Source organism: Lepidochelys olivacea, assembly GCF_965140295.1.
Source record: "Lepidochelys olivacea isolate rLepOli2 genome assembly, chromosome: 6".
NCBI classification, from domain to species: Eukaryota; Metazoa; Chordata; order Testudines; family Cheloniidae; genus Lepidochelys; species Lepidochelys olivacea.
The window spans coordinates 109,795,780-109,813,638 of NC_140416.1; the positions used below are offsets into that span (position 1 = coordinate 109,795,780).

Here is a 17,859-nt window from a genome sequence, read left to right on the forward strand (position 1 = left end):
TTTGTATTATAGGTGAGGGCATTAGTATTCCCTATAATTAAGGTTGCTTAACACTTCCTATGTAAGGCACTGTTTTCAATTGCGTATAACTAAGGCTACGATTGTGTCACGGAGGTCATGGAATCCATGGCTTCCATTGACCTCCATGACATTTTTTCCCCTGGGGCTGGAACTCCCAGCCAGCAGCCCTGCAACTCCCGGCCCTGGTGGGGGAACCCCCTGCAGCTGCCCTGGGGTGAGTGGTCCCACTGTTCTGCTTGATTGTTCGGGCCAAGGAAATGTATAGACTAGATGATCGTACAACAAAGTGTTTCTGTGAGAACGTCATTGGAATATGGTTTGAACTAACAATGGACTGAGATTAGCAATGGACTAAACAGAAGTAGCAGCGGGTGCAGAGTGCTTGCAGTAGTATTTAATTGCCAGAACTTAGTTTTGATTTATGGGTTTGTGGTGGTGGGCTGGGGTAGACAAGAAACTGAAATGGTAGACTGGGAAGGGAGCAGAATGATTGAAACTGATGACAGACTAATTATTTTGTAGTCCAAGCAAGCAAACAGCCATTATTAGAAAGGAATTATCACTAAAACTTTTTTTGCTGTGTAGATTTTGATGTATCACTCCAACAATAAGCCAAATTGTTCACTTTTAGTTATTCAAACTTTTAAATTCTTTACTGTACATCTGCTGCTCTTGTTTCGGAGGGGATCCAGAAGGCAGCTTGTTCATGCACGGGCTGAAACTGTGGAAAAGCAGCATCACTTGCCCCATAACCTCAGCCGTGCAGAACACAATGCCATCCACAGCCTCAGAAACAACTCTGACATCATAATCAAAAAGGCTGACAAAGGAGGTGCTGTTGTCATCATGAATAGGTCAGAATATGAACAAGAGGCTGATCAGCAGCTCTCCAACACCACTTTCTACAAGCCATTACCCTTTGATCCTACTGAGGGTTACCAAAAGAAACTACAGCATTTGCTCAAGAAACTCCCTGAAAAAGCACAAGAACAAATCCGCACAGACACGCTCCTGGAGCCCCGACCTGGGGGTACTCTATCTGCTACCCAAGATCCATAAACCTGGAAATCCTGGACGCCCCATCTTCTCAGGCATTGGCACCCTGACAGCAGGATTGTCTGGCTATGTAGACTCCCTCTTCAGGCCTTACGCTACCAGCACTCCCAGCTATCTTCGAGACACCACTGACTTCCTGAGGAAACTACAATCTATCGGTGATCTTCCTGAAAACACCATCCTGGCCACTATGGATGTAGAAGCCCTCTACACCAACATTCCACACAAAGATGGACTACAAGCCGTCAGGAACAGTATCCCCGATAATGTCACGGCAAACCTGGTGGCTGAACTTTGTGACTTTGTCCTCACCCATAACTATTTCACATTTGGGGACAATGTATACCTTCAACTCAGCGGCACTGCTATGGGTACCCGCATGGCCCCACAGTATGCCAACATTTTTATGGCTGACTTAGAACAACGCTTCCTCAGCTCTCGTCCCCTAATGCCCCTACTCGTGCTACATTGATGACATCTTCATCATCTGGACTCATGGAAAAGAAGCCTTTGAGGAATTCCACCATGATTTCAACAATTTCCATCCCACCATCAACCTCAGCCCGGACCAGTCCACACAAGAGATCTACTTCCTGGACACTACAGTACTAATTAGCGATGGTAACATAAACACCACCCTATACCGGAAACCTACTGACCGCTTTTCCTACCTACATGGCTCCAGCTTTCATCCAGACCACACCACACGATCCATTGTCTACAGCCAAGCTCTACGATACAACCGCACATTTGCTCCAACCCCTCAGACAGAGACAAACACCTACAAGATCTCTATCAAGCGTTCTTAGAACTACAGTATCCACCTGCTGAAGTGAAGAAACAGATTGACAGAGCCAGAAGAGTACCCAGAAGTCACCTACTACAGGACAGGCCCAACAAAGAAAGTAACAGAACGCCACTAACCATCACCTTCAGCCCCCAACTAAAACCTCTCCAACGCATTATTAAGGATCTACAACCTATCCTGAAGGACGACCCATCACTCTCACAGATCTTGGGAGACGGGCCAGTCCTTGCTTACAGACAGCCCCCCAACCTGAAGCAAATACTCACCAGCAACCACACACCACACAACAGAACCACTAACGCAGGAACCTATCCTTGCAAGAAAGCCTGTTGCCAACTGTGCCCACATATCTATTCAGGGGGCACCATCATGGGGCCTAATCACATCAGCTATGCTATAAGAGGCTCGTTCACCTGCACATCTACCAATGTGATATGTGCCAGCAATGCCCCTCTGCTATGTACATTGGCCAAACTGGACAGTCTCTATGTAAAAGAATATATGGACACAAATCAGAGGGAGAACACTTCAATCTCTTTGGTCACTCAATTACAAACCTAAAAGTGGCAATACTTCAACCAAAAAAAATGTCAAAAACAGACTCCAACAAGAGACTGCTGAATTGGAATTAATTTGCAAACTGGATACAATTAACTTAGGCTTGAATAGAGACTGGGAGTGGATGGGTCATTACACAGAGTAAAACTATTTCCCCATGTTTGTTCCCCCCCACTGTTCCTCACACGTTCTTGTCAACTGCTGGAAATGGCCACCTTGATTATCACTACAAAAGGTGTGTCACCCTCCCTCCCCCGTGCTCTCCTGCTGGTAATATCTCACCTTAAGTGATCACTCTCGTTACAGTGAGTATGGTAACACCCATGGTTTCATGTTCTCTATTGTGGAAGTATAACATTGTGTAAGGGGACATGCTGGATACATTGTATATGAGAGGGCATGCCAAAACATGTTACAAAGTATCTGAGGGAGTACACGTAGGGACAGTTAGCTTTTGAATGGAGAAGCAATTAAGATAGAGCCAGCACGTCTGAGAAGCAGGCATCAGAATGGAAGGTGTGAAGGGCAATTAGTTAACTGGAAGCTGTTAAAGGAGATTGTTAAGGGTGGCAGGTAATTGAAGATACGTGACTGGTCTCAGGATCTCAAAGGGTGGTGACTAAAATCTTTTTCTTCTTTTGTCTGTAACTTCTCTGTAACTTGTTCTCCAAAAAACTGTATAAATTAAAAGACACAAGCCCCACTCGGGGGGCTCACTTCTAAATGTATTAGCAGAGCAGCTTTGCTAATAAAACAGAGTGGTCTGATACATTGTGAGTCTGAGTCAAACTTTGACACTATGTATATAAATCTCCCCACTGTATTTTCCAATGAATGCATCTGATGAATTGAGCTGTAGCTCACGAAAGCTTATGCTAAAATAAATTTGTTAGTCTCTAAGGTGCCACAAGTACTCCTTTTCTTCTTGTTCATATTGTTTGCTATGTGTTATGTAGAACAGAATACTTTATGAATTGGCAGGATGTAGAAGGTATATTCCTGATTCGTAGACATAACTAATATAACTTTTAGGATTTCAAGTGAGGCCATTGATCTAATGCTTGTTAATAGTGTTGTTCTACCTCCTTCCTGCAAAAACAAAACAACCCCCCCCCACCCTTTTTTTATCTCAAGGATAACAAACTTCGTTAAGGCTGCAAATATGATCATATTTTCTCATGTTACTATTCTATCTCCAGAAAATCATGCAAGATGGATATTAAAAAAGAATAATAGTGTTCTGTTTAATCCTTTCTTGGCAGAATTACCTGGGCTTTTTGTCCAAAAGAAATCTTAATTTCTATTTTGATGGGAAAATTAGGACTAAATGGTCAGCCCTCCTCCCCCCACCATTATTGGTCACTCGGGGGGTTAGAATTCAGAACGTAAAGATGTTCAGAAAATGTGGTGCCATAACCAGGATAGCATCTAAGTACCAGGGACAACATTGCTGCCTGGGTGGTGCATTCTGTAGGGTAGATCCTGCCATAGCATGATGTGGAGGCCCTGAAGTTATTGAGTAACCCTCTTGTCCCAGAGATTTGTTTACCCTTTTCCTTGAGGCTAGAAAGGATACATTAACTTGTTTTCATTTCTTTTTCAGGGTACATAACAAAGAGAACGCTGGAGCTGAATATATTGAAAAGTACAGAAAACTGGAGGCGCAAGAACTGGACAAATGTGACAGCGTTCACTTTGGACCAGGTGAACAGTGAATGCTCTTTGCCCACTCCTGATCCTAATGTTAAAAAAAAACAAAGAGCTTAAACTGTGTGGTCTGTTTGTGACATATTATGTCTGCATTTGTTGTATTTTGTTTAAGGATGGACTGGTATTAACAAGTGAACAGTTGACTTACGTGTATAAGTGGGTTGTGTGCAGATGCAAGTGCACAGATACAGTGCGCTTTAATAAGGTTATATATATTTAATTTAGGATTGCAATATATGCATATATTTGTGTGAGAAGGTTTTTCCATGTATACTTAAAGAGATGGTTTGTGGTAATATTTTGGGCCTAGTAAGCCCCCAATTGTAAGTCCAACTGTTGGAAAGTGGACTAAATATAAAATATTCCAATCATCTGTAACAAATGTTGATGGAAAAAGCTACAAATGGAAGATGGACTGAATTAGTCCAAACAAAAAGGCCTACTGATATAACTCGAGCACTGTGTTGAGATGTCATGCCTGGTAAACAAAAGGCGTGTGGGACTGGAAACTAATGGCCCAAAGTTGGTGGGTTGTAAATTAAGCCTAATTGGTAGATAAAATGAGAGAATGGGCTCTTGTCCCTATCACTTTTCTTTGTGGCTTTTTTTGGGGAGAGACTCAAGTAGGCTGGCTGGGAGACTGGTGGACTGGAAAGAGTGAGCTTCACCATAATGGCTGCCACTTCCACTGTGGCCTGGGACCTTGGGATTCACCATCAGACCGTTGGGCCTTCTCTAACCTGAGCCTGAGGGATGTACAGGCCAGAGAGAGGGACCCAGATGACATTGCTACCTCCACTGGCTTTGGCTAAATCCTGAACACTGCCTGGAATGTGAGACTTTGTCCACCCCCTGCCATGCTTCCCTCACCCACCGTATTTCTTCTTTTGTATCTTTTTGCCATCTCTTTTTAAATTAAAGAGTCTGGCATAGCGAGACAAGACTGTATCCTTTGCAACACTGGTGAAAGCCTCATGACCAAAGAAGCAGCTAAAGCAATCCCCTAAATAGCCCTGATACTGGTAAAAATTTGTGAGGTTTTGAAGTGGTTGATGAGACTGGGCTGTGTTTCTCTAGCAGTGAGGTTGCAAATAGGAATCAGCACCAGAGACAAAAGCTGTATTTTCTATCTTTGCTGTTCTTTGCTCTTCCCTTTTATGTGGTTTTTTTTTTTTTTTTTCCCCTAGGAAGCATGGTCTGGAGCTGTTAAAGTCCAGTTCTCTCAACTGACTTTTCTTCTTCCACTCTGCCCCCCAAAAGGACAGTTATTACCCTCTTTAATACTATCGGAAAAACTGTCCAAGGATTTTTTCCTTTTGAAAACTCTATAGCTAAAGTGAAAATGAATAAGGAATATTGTTAAAATGAAAGTCTTAATTAATACTTACATTTCAAATACTAACTGTTTTTCCTTTTTCTATATCTTTAATAAAAGTTTTTTAAAAATGTAATGGTATGCTTGCCATAGGACTAAGCATGTCGAGGTCTCTGTGCTCAAAACCTTAACCAGGACTGTTTAGAGTTGTACAATGACTGCGTCTCATTAGTACCTTTGACTTGCTTGGCTCATTTAATCAATCAAAATTAATACAATGGGGCGTCTTACAAGTTACTAATATCGAAATTAACTCTTTATTCTGTATTGTTCCAGTTACCAATCCAATTGATTGTTGTTTCTCTTGGCCTCTTTTCCTGCACTGCTGTCATCCACTTCAATTTATTTCTATGTATGTGTGTCTCCCCCTTCAAAATGCCCTTAGTAGAGGGAAATTTGACTGCACCACTTTCCCAGCAGTTCTGATAGGAGTGTGAAACTGACTAGGATTTCAAGATAGCTCAGCTTCAAACAGTTACCATGCTACTTAACCTCAGAATAAGTTAATGCAGGACAGCCCTTTTTTTGATAAAGATACAGTGTATGCCCTAGTCTTCTCATCTCTTTCAGTGACTAGGTGAGAGGGCATCAAGTTGGCCCCAGTATGTGAAGTTTCATAAAAGAAATGAGCTAAATAGTCCTTTAATTGCAGAATGCCTAGTTATGCCATTATATATTAATAGTGATTATAGACAAATATTTGTCATTTGTACACCTTTTCCCTTGCTAACAGAAGATTTCTACCTAAAGTATATTTTCTAGTGGTTTCACCAATTTATTTTTAAAAGAGATTGGTGCTTGCAATACTTTTCATGAAAGAAATAGGAAGTTTATATATTCCAGCTGAGAAATCTTTACTGATATTCTGCCTGCTAAATTTATCTTTTCCTAATATTCTTCCATTTCTCCTATTTCTGTTTTCTTGGTCTGCCCTAAAACTTCTCCTTCATGTTTATACCCTCAATATACTATAAATAGTTACATCCCTCCTTTAACTTGTCACTTACTGAAACAGCATTTATTAATTATCCCACTGAATATAAATAAAAACACAGAATAGCATATGGATGCTCTCCAGTTATTTCTCTCTTGTCTTTTCGTACTGTTCCACTTTGTCATGGTGTGGGAGCTCAGTTCATGCAGATTCCTGTGTTGCAGTCAATCTCTTCTGATCAGTGTTCTGCCCCCAGCTGTATGGTATAAATTGCGGGGAAACTAAGCAGACTGGATAGTGATGGAACTAGAAGACGGCCTGTGGCATTCTGCGACCAAGTGGCAAAAACCTAGCAAGACTTTCTGTATCACAAAACATTCAAGACATTTGAAATATATGGCTGCCACCACTTCTTCCAAATAAGCAGATTCAAGATTCCTATGGCTGGATAGTGTTAAAAAGGAAAACGGCGTCTGAGTTTGAGAAATGTGAGATTAATACCTCAGTCATAAATGTTTTTTTTTAAAGGCCAAACAAAGCACCTATCTTAAAATAAAATTTACGGATAGTAAAATGTTAACGACTGCCGATTTTAGGAGGGCTAAGACTCAGTTATAATTAACAGTTGTTTTTGTGGCACTTGTTTTACTTGATTTAGGGATATGGGAATCATCCTAGTGAATTAGACTGGTGGAGTGGTCCATCTAGTTCAGCATAGTGATCCAGAGGGAAGGTTCATGAAACCTTGCCATAGGCATTTAAGGAATAACCTCTCCAGAGCAGAAGCTTCTTCCTAACCACAATTAGTTACTGGCTGGTGTGCACCTAAAGCATGAGGGTTTATATCCCTTTCAAAGCTTGTTTTTTGTTGTTGTAATGTGGAATGTTTTTGTTATCCATATAAGTGGCTAGTCTCTTTTTTGACTCCTGCTAAGCAGTTGGGCTCAATGATAACTTGTTGCAGTTGTAGCTAACTGCATTGCATTTGTAAAGAGAGATCACTTTCTTCTTGGTTTAAATTTGCTGCTTTTCAATTTCATTGAATGTCCCTGTACCTTCATATTGCAAGAGAGGGTAGCTAGGAATGTCCAAACTATTTTTTCTGTATGGAGAGCGAAGGCTACTGAGTAAGTCCATTTACAATCTTGACCCATGCCAGACACTATATAATAGAATACAGGTCATATGGCAAGTTCAAGCAGGTTGTGAAGTACAACAGGAGGAAAATACCTTTTTGCCAGTGATAGTGAGAGCTAATGCAGAGTCAAATAGCCACTCTCTTTTGCCTCGGAGCTATATACAGCTCCACAGTGTTAAGGAAAAGTTAGCACATGTGACTCCATTTTGGTTTGGGGCCCACCATTGTCTAAAAACAAGCACATCATGCACCAGGAGGCGTGTTCCTTAGATACTGCTTTCCTGTGAAAATCCTCCTCCTTGTCTCCAGCCTGCCTTGACTCCCAGTATCTGTGTTTTTTTGGTCAGTCCCTAACTCCGGATCTCCTGGCCTTTGATGTGAGGCCTCCCATCCTGATAATAAAAGTTACTGATGCATGGCTTTAGGACCATGCTGTGTAATTAACATACTGGTTTAGCACGAGGAGTGCACCAAGCAGGGATAGATGATAGATAAGAAAAGGATTTGTTTATTGGCTAATGTTTCCGATGCACGAGGGCAACTGGCTAGCAGGAGGGCACCATGCTCGAGCGTAATAAACTTAGTGTTTTTTGGGAACTCTGCAGTTGTGGACTTTGTTTATGTGCCTCAGCCTAGATTCGAACTGTGCGTGTCCTGTCAGGTGTAATTCGCAGCATTTGTGTGCGTGTCCTGTCAGGTGTAATTCGCAACATTTGTGTGCGTGTCCTGTCAGGTGTAATTCGCAACATCAGTATTATCAATAAAAGATTCCACTCCAAAGCCCCCGCCCACGATAGGGGATACTGCTGTGAAGTCACATACAGAGGAGCACCCATAGGGACAATATTTGAAAAAAGAGGAGGAAGTTACTCATCTTGTGCAGTGATGATAGTTCTTTGAGATGTGTGTCCTTATGGGTGCTCCATGACCCGCCCTCCTCCCCTCTACTTCAGAGTTCTCAGTCAGACGCCAGACTCCTTGCTGCTTGGTACCAGGACTACAGTACTGAGCATGTCCTGGTTGCCAGAATCATTAGCGGCATTGGGACATTCACCTCCAGCTTTCTTATCTGCCCCACCCTATTCCAGTGAGGAGTCAGACAGTGACCAAGACGACAACCTCTCTCTGGCCTCACACCATGCCTTATCATTACAACAATCAGGATTTTCCCGACTACACTCACACGCCCATCTCCAACCCTCCTGCTATGGCCATCTGTGGGTGCTGCCACCCACGCTCTTTCCTTAGCACCAGTCGCTGTATTGGGACCCATGGGCAGCCTGTAGACACCATGCTTCTCGAGCATCTAGTGTCTCCTACACAGAGAGAGAGAGTGTCTACTAGGCAATCTCCTACAGTCACTGTGTCCAGAGCCCCAGAATTTCAGGAGGAAACTTTTGAGTAGCAGGTGGCCAGACTAGAAGAGGAGACTACACCACTGGCAAATATCTTTTCCTCCTCACTGGATGAGGTGGTGATGCTCTCACCACAATCACTGGCCGATGGTGTTAAGTTTTTTCAAGATTTCACTAAGAGGGTTGCTGACAGACTGCAAATTGCCCTCAAAGAGGTGAAAGACATCCACCACGAATTGCTGGACACTTTTCACACCACCTCCTCCTCTTCAAGAATTGCCCATCCAGTCAATGAGGTGCTTTTAGATCCTGCCAAGGTTATATGGCAGATACCAGCCTCTATTGTGCCAACAGGTAAAAGGGCATACGAGAAGTACTATGTGTCCCTGTCCCCACCCCCACCCCCCAAAAGAGGCAGACTTTCTTTTTATGCACCTTCAGCTTAACTGTATTTCATGGATGCTGTTAATTCACGAAGAAAGCAGCACTATGCTAAATCAACCCTTTATGACAGAGACTAGAAAAGGCTGGACTTATATGGGAGGAAAGCATATTTCTCGGCAACTCTGCAGTTCAGGTTTTCAAACTACCAAGCCTTAATGGCAAAGTATGACCATGATTTATAGAAAACTCAGCACCTTTATTGACCACTTGCCAGAAGCACAACAAGAACAATATCAAGCCATTACCTATGAGCCATCACCAGCTGATAGCAAGAACAGTGCTGCAGACTACACTGGACGCCTTGGATACAATAACCCTCTCAGTTTCGACGGTGGTGGTAATGAGGCTGGCTTCGTGATTACACCTCTCAGGGCTGCCGAAGGAAGTGCAGACAATGGTTGAGGACCTCCCTTTCGAGGGTTTCAGACTCTTTGCTGACAAGATTGATGCATCACTTCACACTTAAAAGGATTCCAGAACCACTCTGCACTCTCTAGGAATTTACGTACTAGGACAGAAAAGAAAATTTAGTTCACAACCATCTCACAGATCCTGACCACCCCGGTCACCCCCACCGGTGATACTGTGAGCCACAATGAAAAAGACATATGATGCAAAGCAGAAGCAGTCAGCCTGTCGCTCTTGAACGTCTCAGCCCCCGATCTCAAAATACCAATTCTGATGCCTTGGTTGAGGCCCCTAGCAACCACTTGCTGCAGCATACAGACCTTCCACATCCCTTCAGATGTCACCTAGCTCTCGTTCTCTGGAATTGGGAAAACATCACTTCCAACAAATGGGTCATGGATATAATTTCTAAGGGTTACTCTGTCCACTTTACCACCCTTCCCCTTGTCCCTCTTTAGGGACTTTTCTCATAAGAGAGTGTTACATCAGGAAATAGACCACCTGCTATGCCTAGGGGCCACAGAACCAGTCCCTGTTCACCTCAGAGGCAAAGGCTTTTATTCCAGATATTTTCTGATTCCCAAGAGAAAAGGAGGTGGGAGACCCATATTAGATCAAAGAGCACTAAACACCCATGTGAAGGCGCAAAGATTCAAGATTATCACACTAGCAGCAATTATTCCATCTCCAGAGAGATTGGTTTTCAGCCCTTGACCTACAGGATGCCTACTTCGACATCTCCATCCTACTGTCTCAAAGAAAATTCCTCTGATTTACCTTTGGCTTGGACCATTACCAGTACAGAATGCTTCCATTTGGCTTTTGTTCGCACCCAGAATATTCTCCAAGGTCCTCTTGTTGTAGTGGCACATCTATGAACGTTAGGTATAGTTATTTACCCATATCTGGACGATTCCTTTGAAGACACCCAATGAGCCACCCAAAGAACTATGCACATATTTGCACAACTGAGACTGCAACTCAATGCCCAGAAATCATCTTTGACTCCAGTATAGCTTTTGGAGTTTTTAGGGACCAACTCGATGTAGTGCAAGCGAGAGCGTTCCTTCCACTGCATAGATTCAACACCCTGACCAGTCTCATAGAGACTTTTCAAGCCATCCCACAAACACCAGCCAGAAATTGCCTTCAGCTTCTTGGGCACATCGCGGCGTGGACATTTGTGATATCTCATGCCTGATTACTCATGAGGTGTCTACAGACATGGCTCAGATCTGTTTACACTCTAAACAACAAGCAGCTAAATAAGCCACTGTCAATACCCTCCAGGGTCATACACATCCTGGAATGATGGAAAGACCCATCCAATGTCTGTTCAGGGATCCCCTATCAGCACTGATTCGAACAATAGATGCCTCTCTGATAGGCTGGGGAACCCACCTAAACAACTGTAAACTTCAAGACAAATGGCCCCCATGGAAACTGTTCTCCATATCGACCTTTGGGAATTAAGAGCCGTCAGAAATACCTTCGAACATTTTCTCGCATTCCTCAGGGATACTTACACAAAAATCTTGATGAACAACATAGCATGCATGTTTTACATAAATCACGAAGGGGGCCCCAGATCACCCTCCCTTTGCACGGAAGCACTAAAACTCTGGAATTGGTGCATCCACCACAATGTGCTCATATCAGCCACTTTACCTGGCAGGAGTATAAAAATATAACAGCAGACGGTCTCGACCGAAATTTCTCACACGACCACGAATGGAAAATGAATCCAACAGAGCTCCACAACCTATTCTGTTGATGGGGAACTCCAGCAATAAACCTGTTTGCTACTTATCAGAACAAGAAATGTCTCTGCTACTGCTCCAGAGCTGGACTGGGGAAAACAGTCTCAAGGAGATGCTTTCCTTCTTCAATGGGGTAGAGAGCTGCTGTGCGCCTTTCCTCCATTCCCTCTGATATTGAAGGTCCTATTAAAAATAAGGCAGGAAAAAGCAAAAGTTATATTTATTCCCCCCCCCCCCCAGCCAAGATAAGTGTGGTACCTATATCTGAGACAGCTAACAATGTATCCTCCTATTCCTCTTCAACCCCTTCCTCAGCTACTCTCCCAAAATGACAGACAGATCCATCACCCCAACAGAGGCACTGTGGTAGGGAAGGAACTGAGAGCAGTTTGCCTGTGCAGCATTAGATAGCCTCGAGGCAGTGCATGAGAGAGAGAGGGTGTATGTTTGGCTGAATGGACACTGCTATGTAAAATCTCCAATCGGGTGCAGATACACCTACAGTGGAGCACCCATAGGCACACACATCTTGGAGAACCATCGTTAATGAAAAAGGTGAGTAACTTCTTCTGGTAAACATTTTGTACAGAGAGAAACCTGAAGCAAATTACACAATTATATAGTTTCTGGAGTATCTTGGATTCAGGACAAACAAAAACCCATGGTGCCAGGAAAGTCAGTCATAGGATTGATCATCAGCCTTGGTCTATTAGGTACAAGGTCCCACATCTGCACAACATCACAGAAGATGAAGATGACCATAATGGAAAACAAGTGGTGTCACAGAAACAAAAATCCAATTCTTATTGAAGCCTGTTGGGAATTCTGATCTCCTGGACGGCTCCCACAACTGGTGAATGCAGAGAACTTTTTTTTTTTTTTTTAGGGATCTTCCTGATTTAGTTCAATGGACATGGGCACCAGAAAGAGAGTGCAGTGTCCACCAGCTGGAACAAAATAAGTCGAGCCTCAGAGAACTGCTCCTTCCATGGATTACAGATCTATTCTGGTTGCAGTTGTTAATGTGTCTGATAGAGTTTTCATCACAACCTTGGAAGAACATGATCAGCAGAGATCCTATAAATCCGTTTGCCTTGGAAAAACGTGGAATTTGCATTTTTACAGACCATCTTTAGTTTTTATATTTTTGAAAAAACAACATCATATATTAACTAAATTTTATAGAAAGTACCACTATCACTTATCCAATGCACGCAACTTCCCCCTCTTTGTGGTTGATTTTTTTTGAATTTTTTAAAATGTACATAGCTAACCATATTCTAATAAACTGATTCTGGCGTATAGAAGTTACTCAACAGCATATAGGGGTTTATGTTTTAATGCATTTGAAATTACACTTTAGCCTCCAGATGTGAGTAATTAAAGTTATGAAAAGATGCTGAAACTTCAAAAAATACCCCTGAAGACCGTGTCACTGAGTTTGGCAAGGACAAATTTCACGTTGATGGTAATGTGCTGTGCTGTTCTGTACTCTATGTAGCAAGACTGTAGATTGTTAGAAGGCAGACAGTTGTAGAACACATGGAAAGCACTAAACATAAACTGAATGAAAAGAAACAAAAACAAGAGGGTGAAACAACAGGGCTGTCGACAGCAATAAAGGAATAATGCACTGTGACTGGATCGTTCCAGCATTTTTGTGCATTTACACCCCCCCCATTTTCTGAAAATATAGAATACAGACATATACCAAATATTTCTAAGAAATACAAATAGCAATAATTGCAATTATATTTTATTATAATGATTGGTGGAGCTGGAAAACTAGGATCCCTGATGATCAGCACTACCCTTGAGAGAAATTCTCCTCCCATGGGCAGATCAAAGTTTCCTGTCTATGTTTACTGCCCACAGAAGTGGAGATGAACACTTATGTCATAAATATAAAGGGAAGGGTAACAACCTTCCTGTATACAGTACTATAAAATCCCTCCTGGCCAGAGGCACAATATCCTTTTACCTGTAAAGGGTTAAGAAGCTCAGGTAACCTGGCTGGCACCTGACCAAAAGGACCAATAAGGGGACAAGATACTTTCAAATCTGTGGGGGGGAAGGCTTTTGTCTGTCTGTCCTGTGTGCTTGCAGGAGAGAGATCAAGAAAGCAAGCAGTCCAATGCCATTAGAATTAGTAACTACTAGCAAGGAAATGTGTTAGTTTACTTTTGTTTTGGCTTGTGATTTTCTCTGTGCTGAGGGGAAGGTGTATTCCTGGTTTTCTTTTTTGTAACTTTAAAGTTTTTGCCCAGAGGGAAATCCTCTGTGTTTTAAATCTGATTGCCCTGTGAGATTAGCTTCCCTTCTAATTTTACAGAGGTGCTTCTTTCTTTCTAGTAAAGTTCTGTTTCTTTTAAGAGCCTGACTGATTTCTCTGTTGTCCTAAGACCCAGTGGTTTGGGTCTGTGATCACTTTGTAACCAATTGGTTAGGATATTATTCCCAAGCCTCCCCAGGAAAGGGGGTGTAAGGGCTTGGGGGGATATTTTGGGGGAATAGGAACTCCAAGTGGTCCTTTTCCTGCTTCTTTGTTAAATCAGTTGGTGGTGGCAGCGTACCCTCCAAGGGCAAAGAGTTTGTGCCTTGGGGAAGTTTTACCCTAAGCTAGTAGAAATAAGCTTAGGGGGTCTTTCATGCGGGTCCCCACATCTGTACCCTAGAGTTCAGAGTGGGGAGGGAACCCTGACAACTTGTATGGCAGAAGTAAAATTAACAAAGTGGCTCCTGCACCAAGAAATATCTTGCTCATCATGAGTCAGTTTGGGCTGGTTTGTGACTGCTTTGTATCTGGAAACAGTAAAGTGCTCTGTAACTTCCCTGTGCTTCAGGATCCAGGATATGAGGTCGTGAATGACCTCTCGCAAAGCTGGGCAAGGCCCCTGTTATGTCTTTCCACTTTTCCACTGCTCCCCAGATCAGGAATAAGAATGGCAATAATACTGTTTTATGCCTTTCTGGCTGAAGATGGCTCTCAAGCTTGTTTGACCTCACACTGGATCTTTGGATGTGTCTATTTCACAGATGAGGTCTGCTATTGCAAGACCAACCCTCCATCTGGGACCAGACAGGTTTAAAATGAATACATGACTGAAAGAAAAGTTAACAAATAAAGTTTATTCTTGTGGCTGGAGCAAAGTCCATAGTTTAAGTACCTTGTTAAATCAGTGTAACACAGCTTTAAGTTCCCCTATGAGGACTTGATTTTGGATGTAATACAATGTCCAAGTAAAAAGATCAACTCCGTAATATTATCGTCTCAGCATGATCACAAAAAAAGGTTTTGTACAAATGCCATCATTAAATGCTTTTCAGGACATCAGCCTTATTCCAGCCCTTCAAGATCATAGAGCCCAAACTTGAAACCTCATTCTGCTCCTTACAGCTCTATCCGGATTGAACCCTAGCAGAAAGTGTTATACTTCCTATCTATTATAGAGGTCTTCCCAATGTAACTCAAATAAAAAACCTCATCTGATTGGAAACTCGGAATTTTCTCTAATGAGATCTGATATTGTACTTTAATTCAGACAGGTAAACCTCACAACTGTCATAGTATTCATTCCCTAAGTAAATTCAAGAAATATTTTTCCATCAGTTAAGCATCAAAGTTAAGTCCTTAGGAGCACTGAAAATGTTTAGGCAGAGCAGTCATGTCTCCTGTATTCTGAGCTGCTGCCCACTGGCTGTTAATACAGAAGATTCACCAAATTCTGCATATTTGTTGTCCATTCTTAGCCAGTATTAACCTCTACCAAAGAAAGAAAATTTCTCCAATCGCCAGTGCCCAAGCAAAGTTGAGGAGATACTAGAGTGTACTGATAGCACCACCTTTTATTATGGTTGCCCAATACTTCACATTATAAGACTTGATTTTCAGTTGCTTATACCTTTTGCCAAACTCTAACCGTTTGAGCTGAAATTTTCAGACAGGTGTCTGCCTCAGCCTGAAGTACTTTTTATTTGTTTGTTTGTTAAATTTCAGCCAAAATATTTCAGTTTCCAAGAACGAGGCTCGGGAAATACAGTGTGTTGCCCAATTTTTTTTAAAAATCTGACAACCTCTTTTTATAAATGCTTAAGTACCCCCATGTTTTTGGAGGAGGGACTTTGTGTCACGGATGTGCCTTTGACCAGTCCCTTTAAAATCTGGACAAATTTGGTCAAGTTATAAGTCTTTGAAAAATTGCTGTTGACACATAGTCAGTAGAGACTTGCTAGAGCTTAATAATTAAAACCTCAGAAGATTTCATCCTCGCTGTCTCTCACTGCTCCTAGTGCTGACCAGGCTGCATGTGTTCCATCCACATAGACCAATTGAGCTAAAGTGGCTAAGAAGGACTTTTCCTTCAATGGCTGCTCTGAGCTGCTTTGGATCAGGGTGGGGCCAGGCACTGGAACTGAGAGCACAGAGCCTGTCTCTCTCTCGTTGTCTGTGTGCCCTCCCCTCGCCTTCTCCTCTTTCTCCCACCCCCGCTTGCACCCATGCAGCATGGAAGTGGAAGCTATCGGATTCCAAGGCAGAAGGAACTAAGAAAGATGGAAAGAGGTAGATTGGGACAAGAAATCTGGTGAGATTCGGGCTGGAGGGCGTGGGGGAGAGAAATTGTGACTGAGAATTGGGGATGGGGTGGGGACTGGGACTAGAATCTGATGAGGGAAATGGTGGGGATGGGACTAGAAGCCAATTGGCTGGGGAGTGGAAGCATTGGGATAGGATGAGCGAGACTGTCTGGAAAGGAAAATGACTAGGAACAGATGGTGTGGGAAATGGGGATTTGGGAGAGAAGAGACTAATTTGTCATGGTAATGGGGTGCTGAGGGAGAACTGGGGAGCTCTGGAAAAAGAAACTGGGACAAGGACCTGCGGGGGCTGATATTGGATAAGGAATCAGGGACAGGACACAGGAAGCCAGTTGGAATGGGAGGAAACAGATTGGATGACGAGCTGGGACTGTCTGGGGAAGGGAAGGGGAGAGACGTGGAGATGGGGATGACTGGGAGAGTGGGTATGGAGGGTGAATATGAGATTTGTTGGAGCCGAGGGCTGTGACTAGAAGCTTGAGTAGTGAAGACTGGGTAGGCAAGAAGACTGAGACAGGAGCAGGTTGGAGGCAGTGGTGTCAAAGGGATTGAGATTGGGGGAAATGAGCAGAAGTCTGTGCCCAATAGGGCAGAGGTTCTCAACCTTTTTTCTTTCTGAGGCTCCTCCAACATGCTATAAAAACTCCATGGCCCACCTGTGCCACAATCATAGGCGCCGACTCCGTGGGTGCTCTGGGACTGGAGCACCCATGGGGAAAAATTAGGTGGGTGCTGTGCACCCACTGGCAGCTCCCCACTCCGCCCCAGCTCAACTCTGCCTCCGCTCCGCCTCCTCCCCTGAGCGCGCCACTGTGTCCTTCTCCCCGCCCCCCCCCCCAGTGCTTGCCCTGCCAAACAGCTATTTCATGTGGCAAATGCTGGGGGGGGAGGAGGAACACAGCGCTCTTGGGGAAGAGGCAGGGCAGGGCTTTGGGGAGGGGTCCAGTAGGGGTGGGGAGGGTCCTGTGGCCACAATAACTAGTTTTCTGCATATAAAAGCCAGGGCTGGTGTTAGGGGGTAGCAAGCATGGCAATTGCCTGGGGCCCCATGCCACAGGGCCCCCCACAAAGCTACATTGCTCAGGCTTCAGCCCTGGGTGGTGGGGCTCAGAGACCTGAGCTTCAGCCCAATGGGGCTTCGGCTTTCTGCCCTGGGCCCCAGTGAGTCTAATGCTGGCCCTGCTTAAAGGCCCCCCTGAAACCTGCTCGAGGCCCCTTAAGGGGCCCCAGACTCCTGGTTGAGAACTACTGCACTAGGGCACACCCCCTTCCAGGGCAAGGAATGGAATCCAAGTTTCCTAATTCTCAACATTCCTCTTCTGTCAGCAATCTGTGAAACCCATTTCGCAAGCTGTCAGCTTCTTCTGGTGCTGATGCACATAGAGGATGACAACCTGCTATTAAAAAGAAAAGAAGTACTTGTGGCACGTTAGAGACTAACAAATTTATTAGAGCATAAGCTTTCGTGAGCTACAGCTCACTTCATCAGATGCATGCAGTGGAAAATATTGTGGGGAGATTTATATACACACAGAACATGAAACAATGGGTGTTGCCATACATACTGTAACGAGAGTGACAGTGACTTGTTTATACTGCTCTATGTATTGTACACTAAAATGTAATCACAACATTTATATTCCAATTGATTTATTTTATAATTATATGGTAAAGACGAGAAAGTAAGCAATTTTTC

General features: G+C 43.4%; 1 protein-coding gene across 3 annotated transcripts in view; it reads left to right on the plus strand.

Annotated features, from left to right (window-relative positions):
* The window catches only part of TDRD9 (tudor domain containing 9), a 152,424-nt gene that overhangs the window by 14,784 nt on the left and 119,781 nt on the right, over nucleotides 1-17,859 (plus strand). For all 3 annotated transcript variants that reach the window (XM_084631267.1, XM_084631265.1, XM_084631266.1), the window contains exon 2: nucleotides 4,047-4,147. In XM_084631267.1, the coding sequence (XP_084487393.1) occupies nucleotides 4,047-4,147 (101 nt within the window). The remainder of the gene's footprint in view (nucleotides 1-4,046; nucleotides 4,148-17,859) is intronic.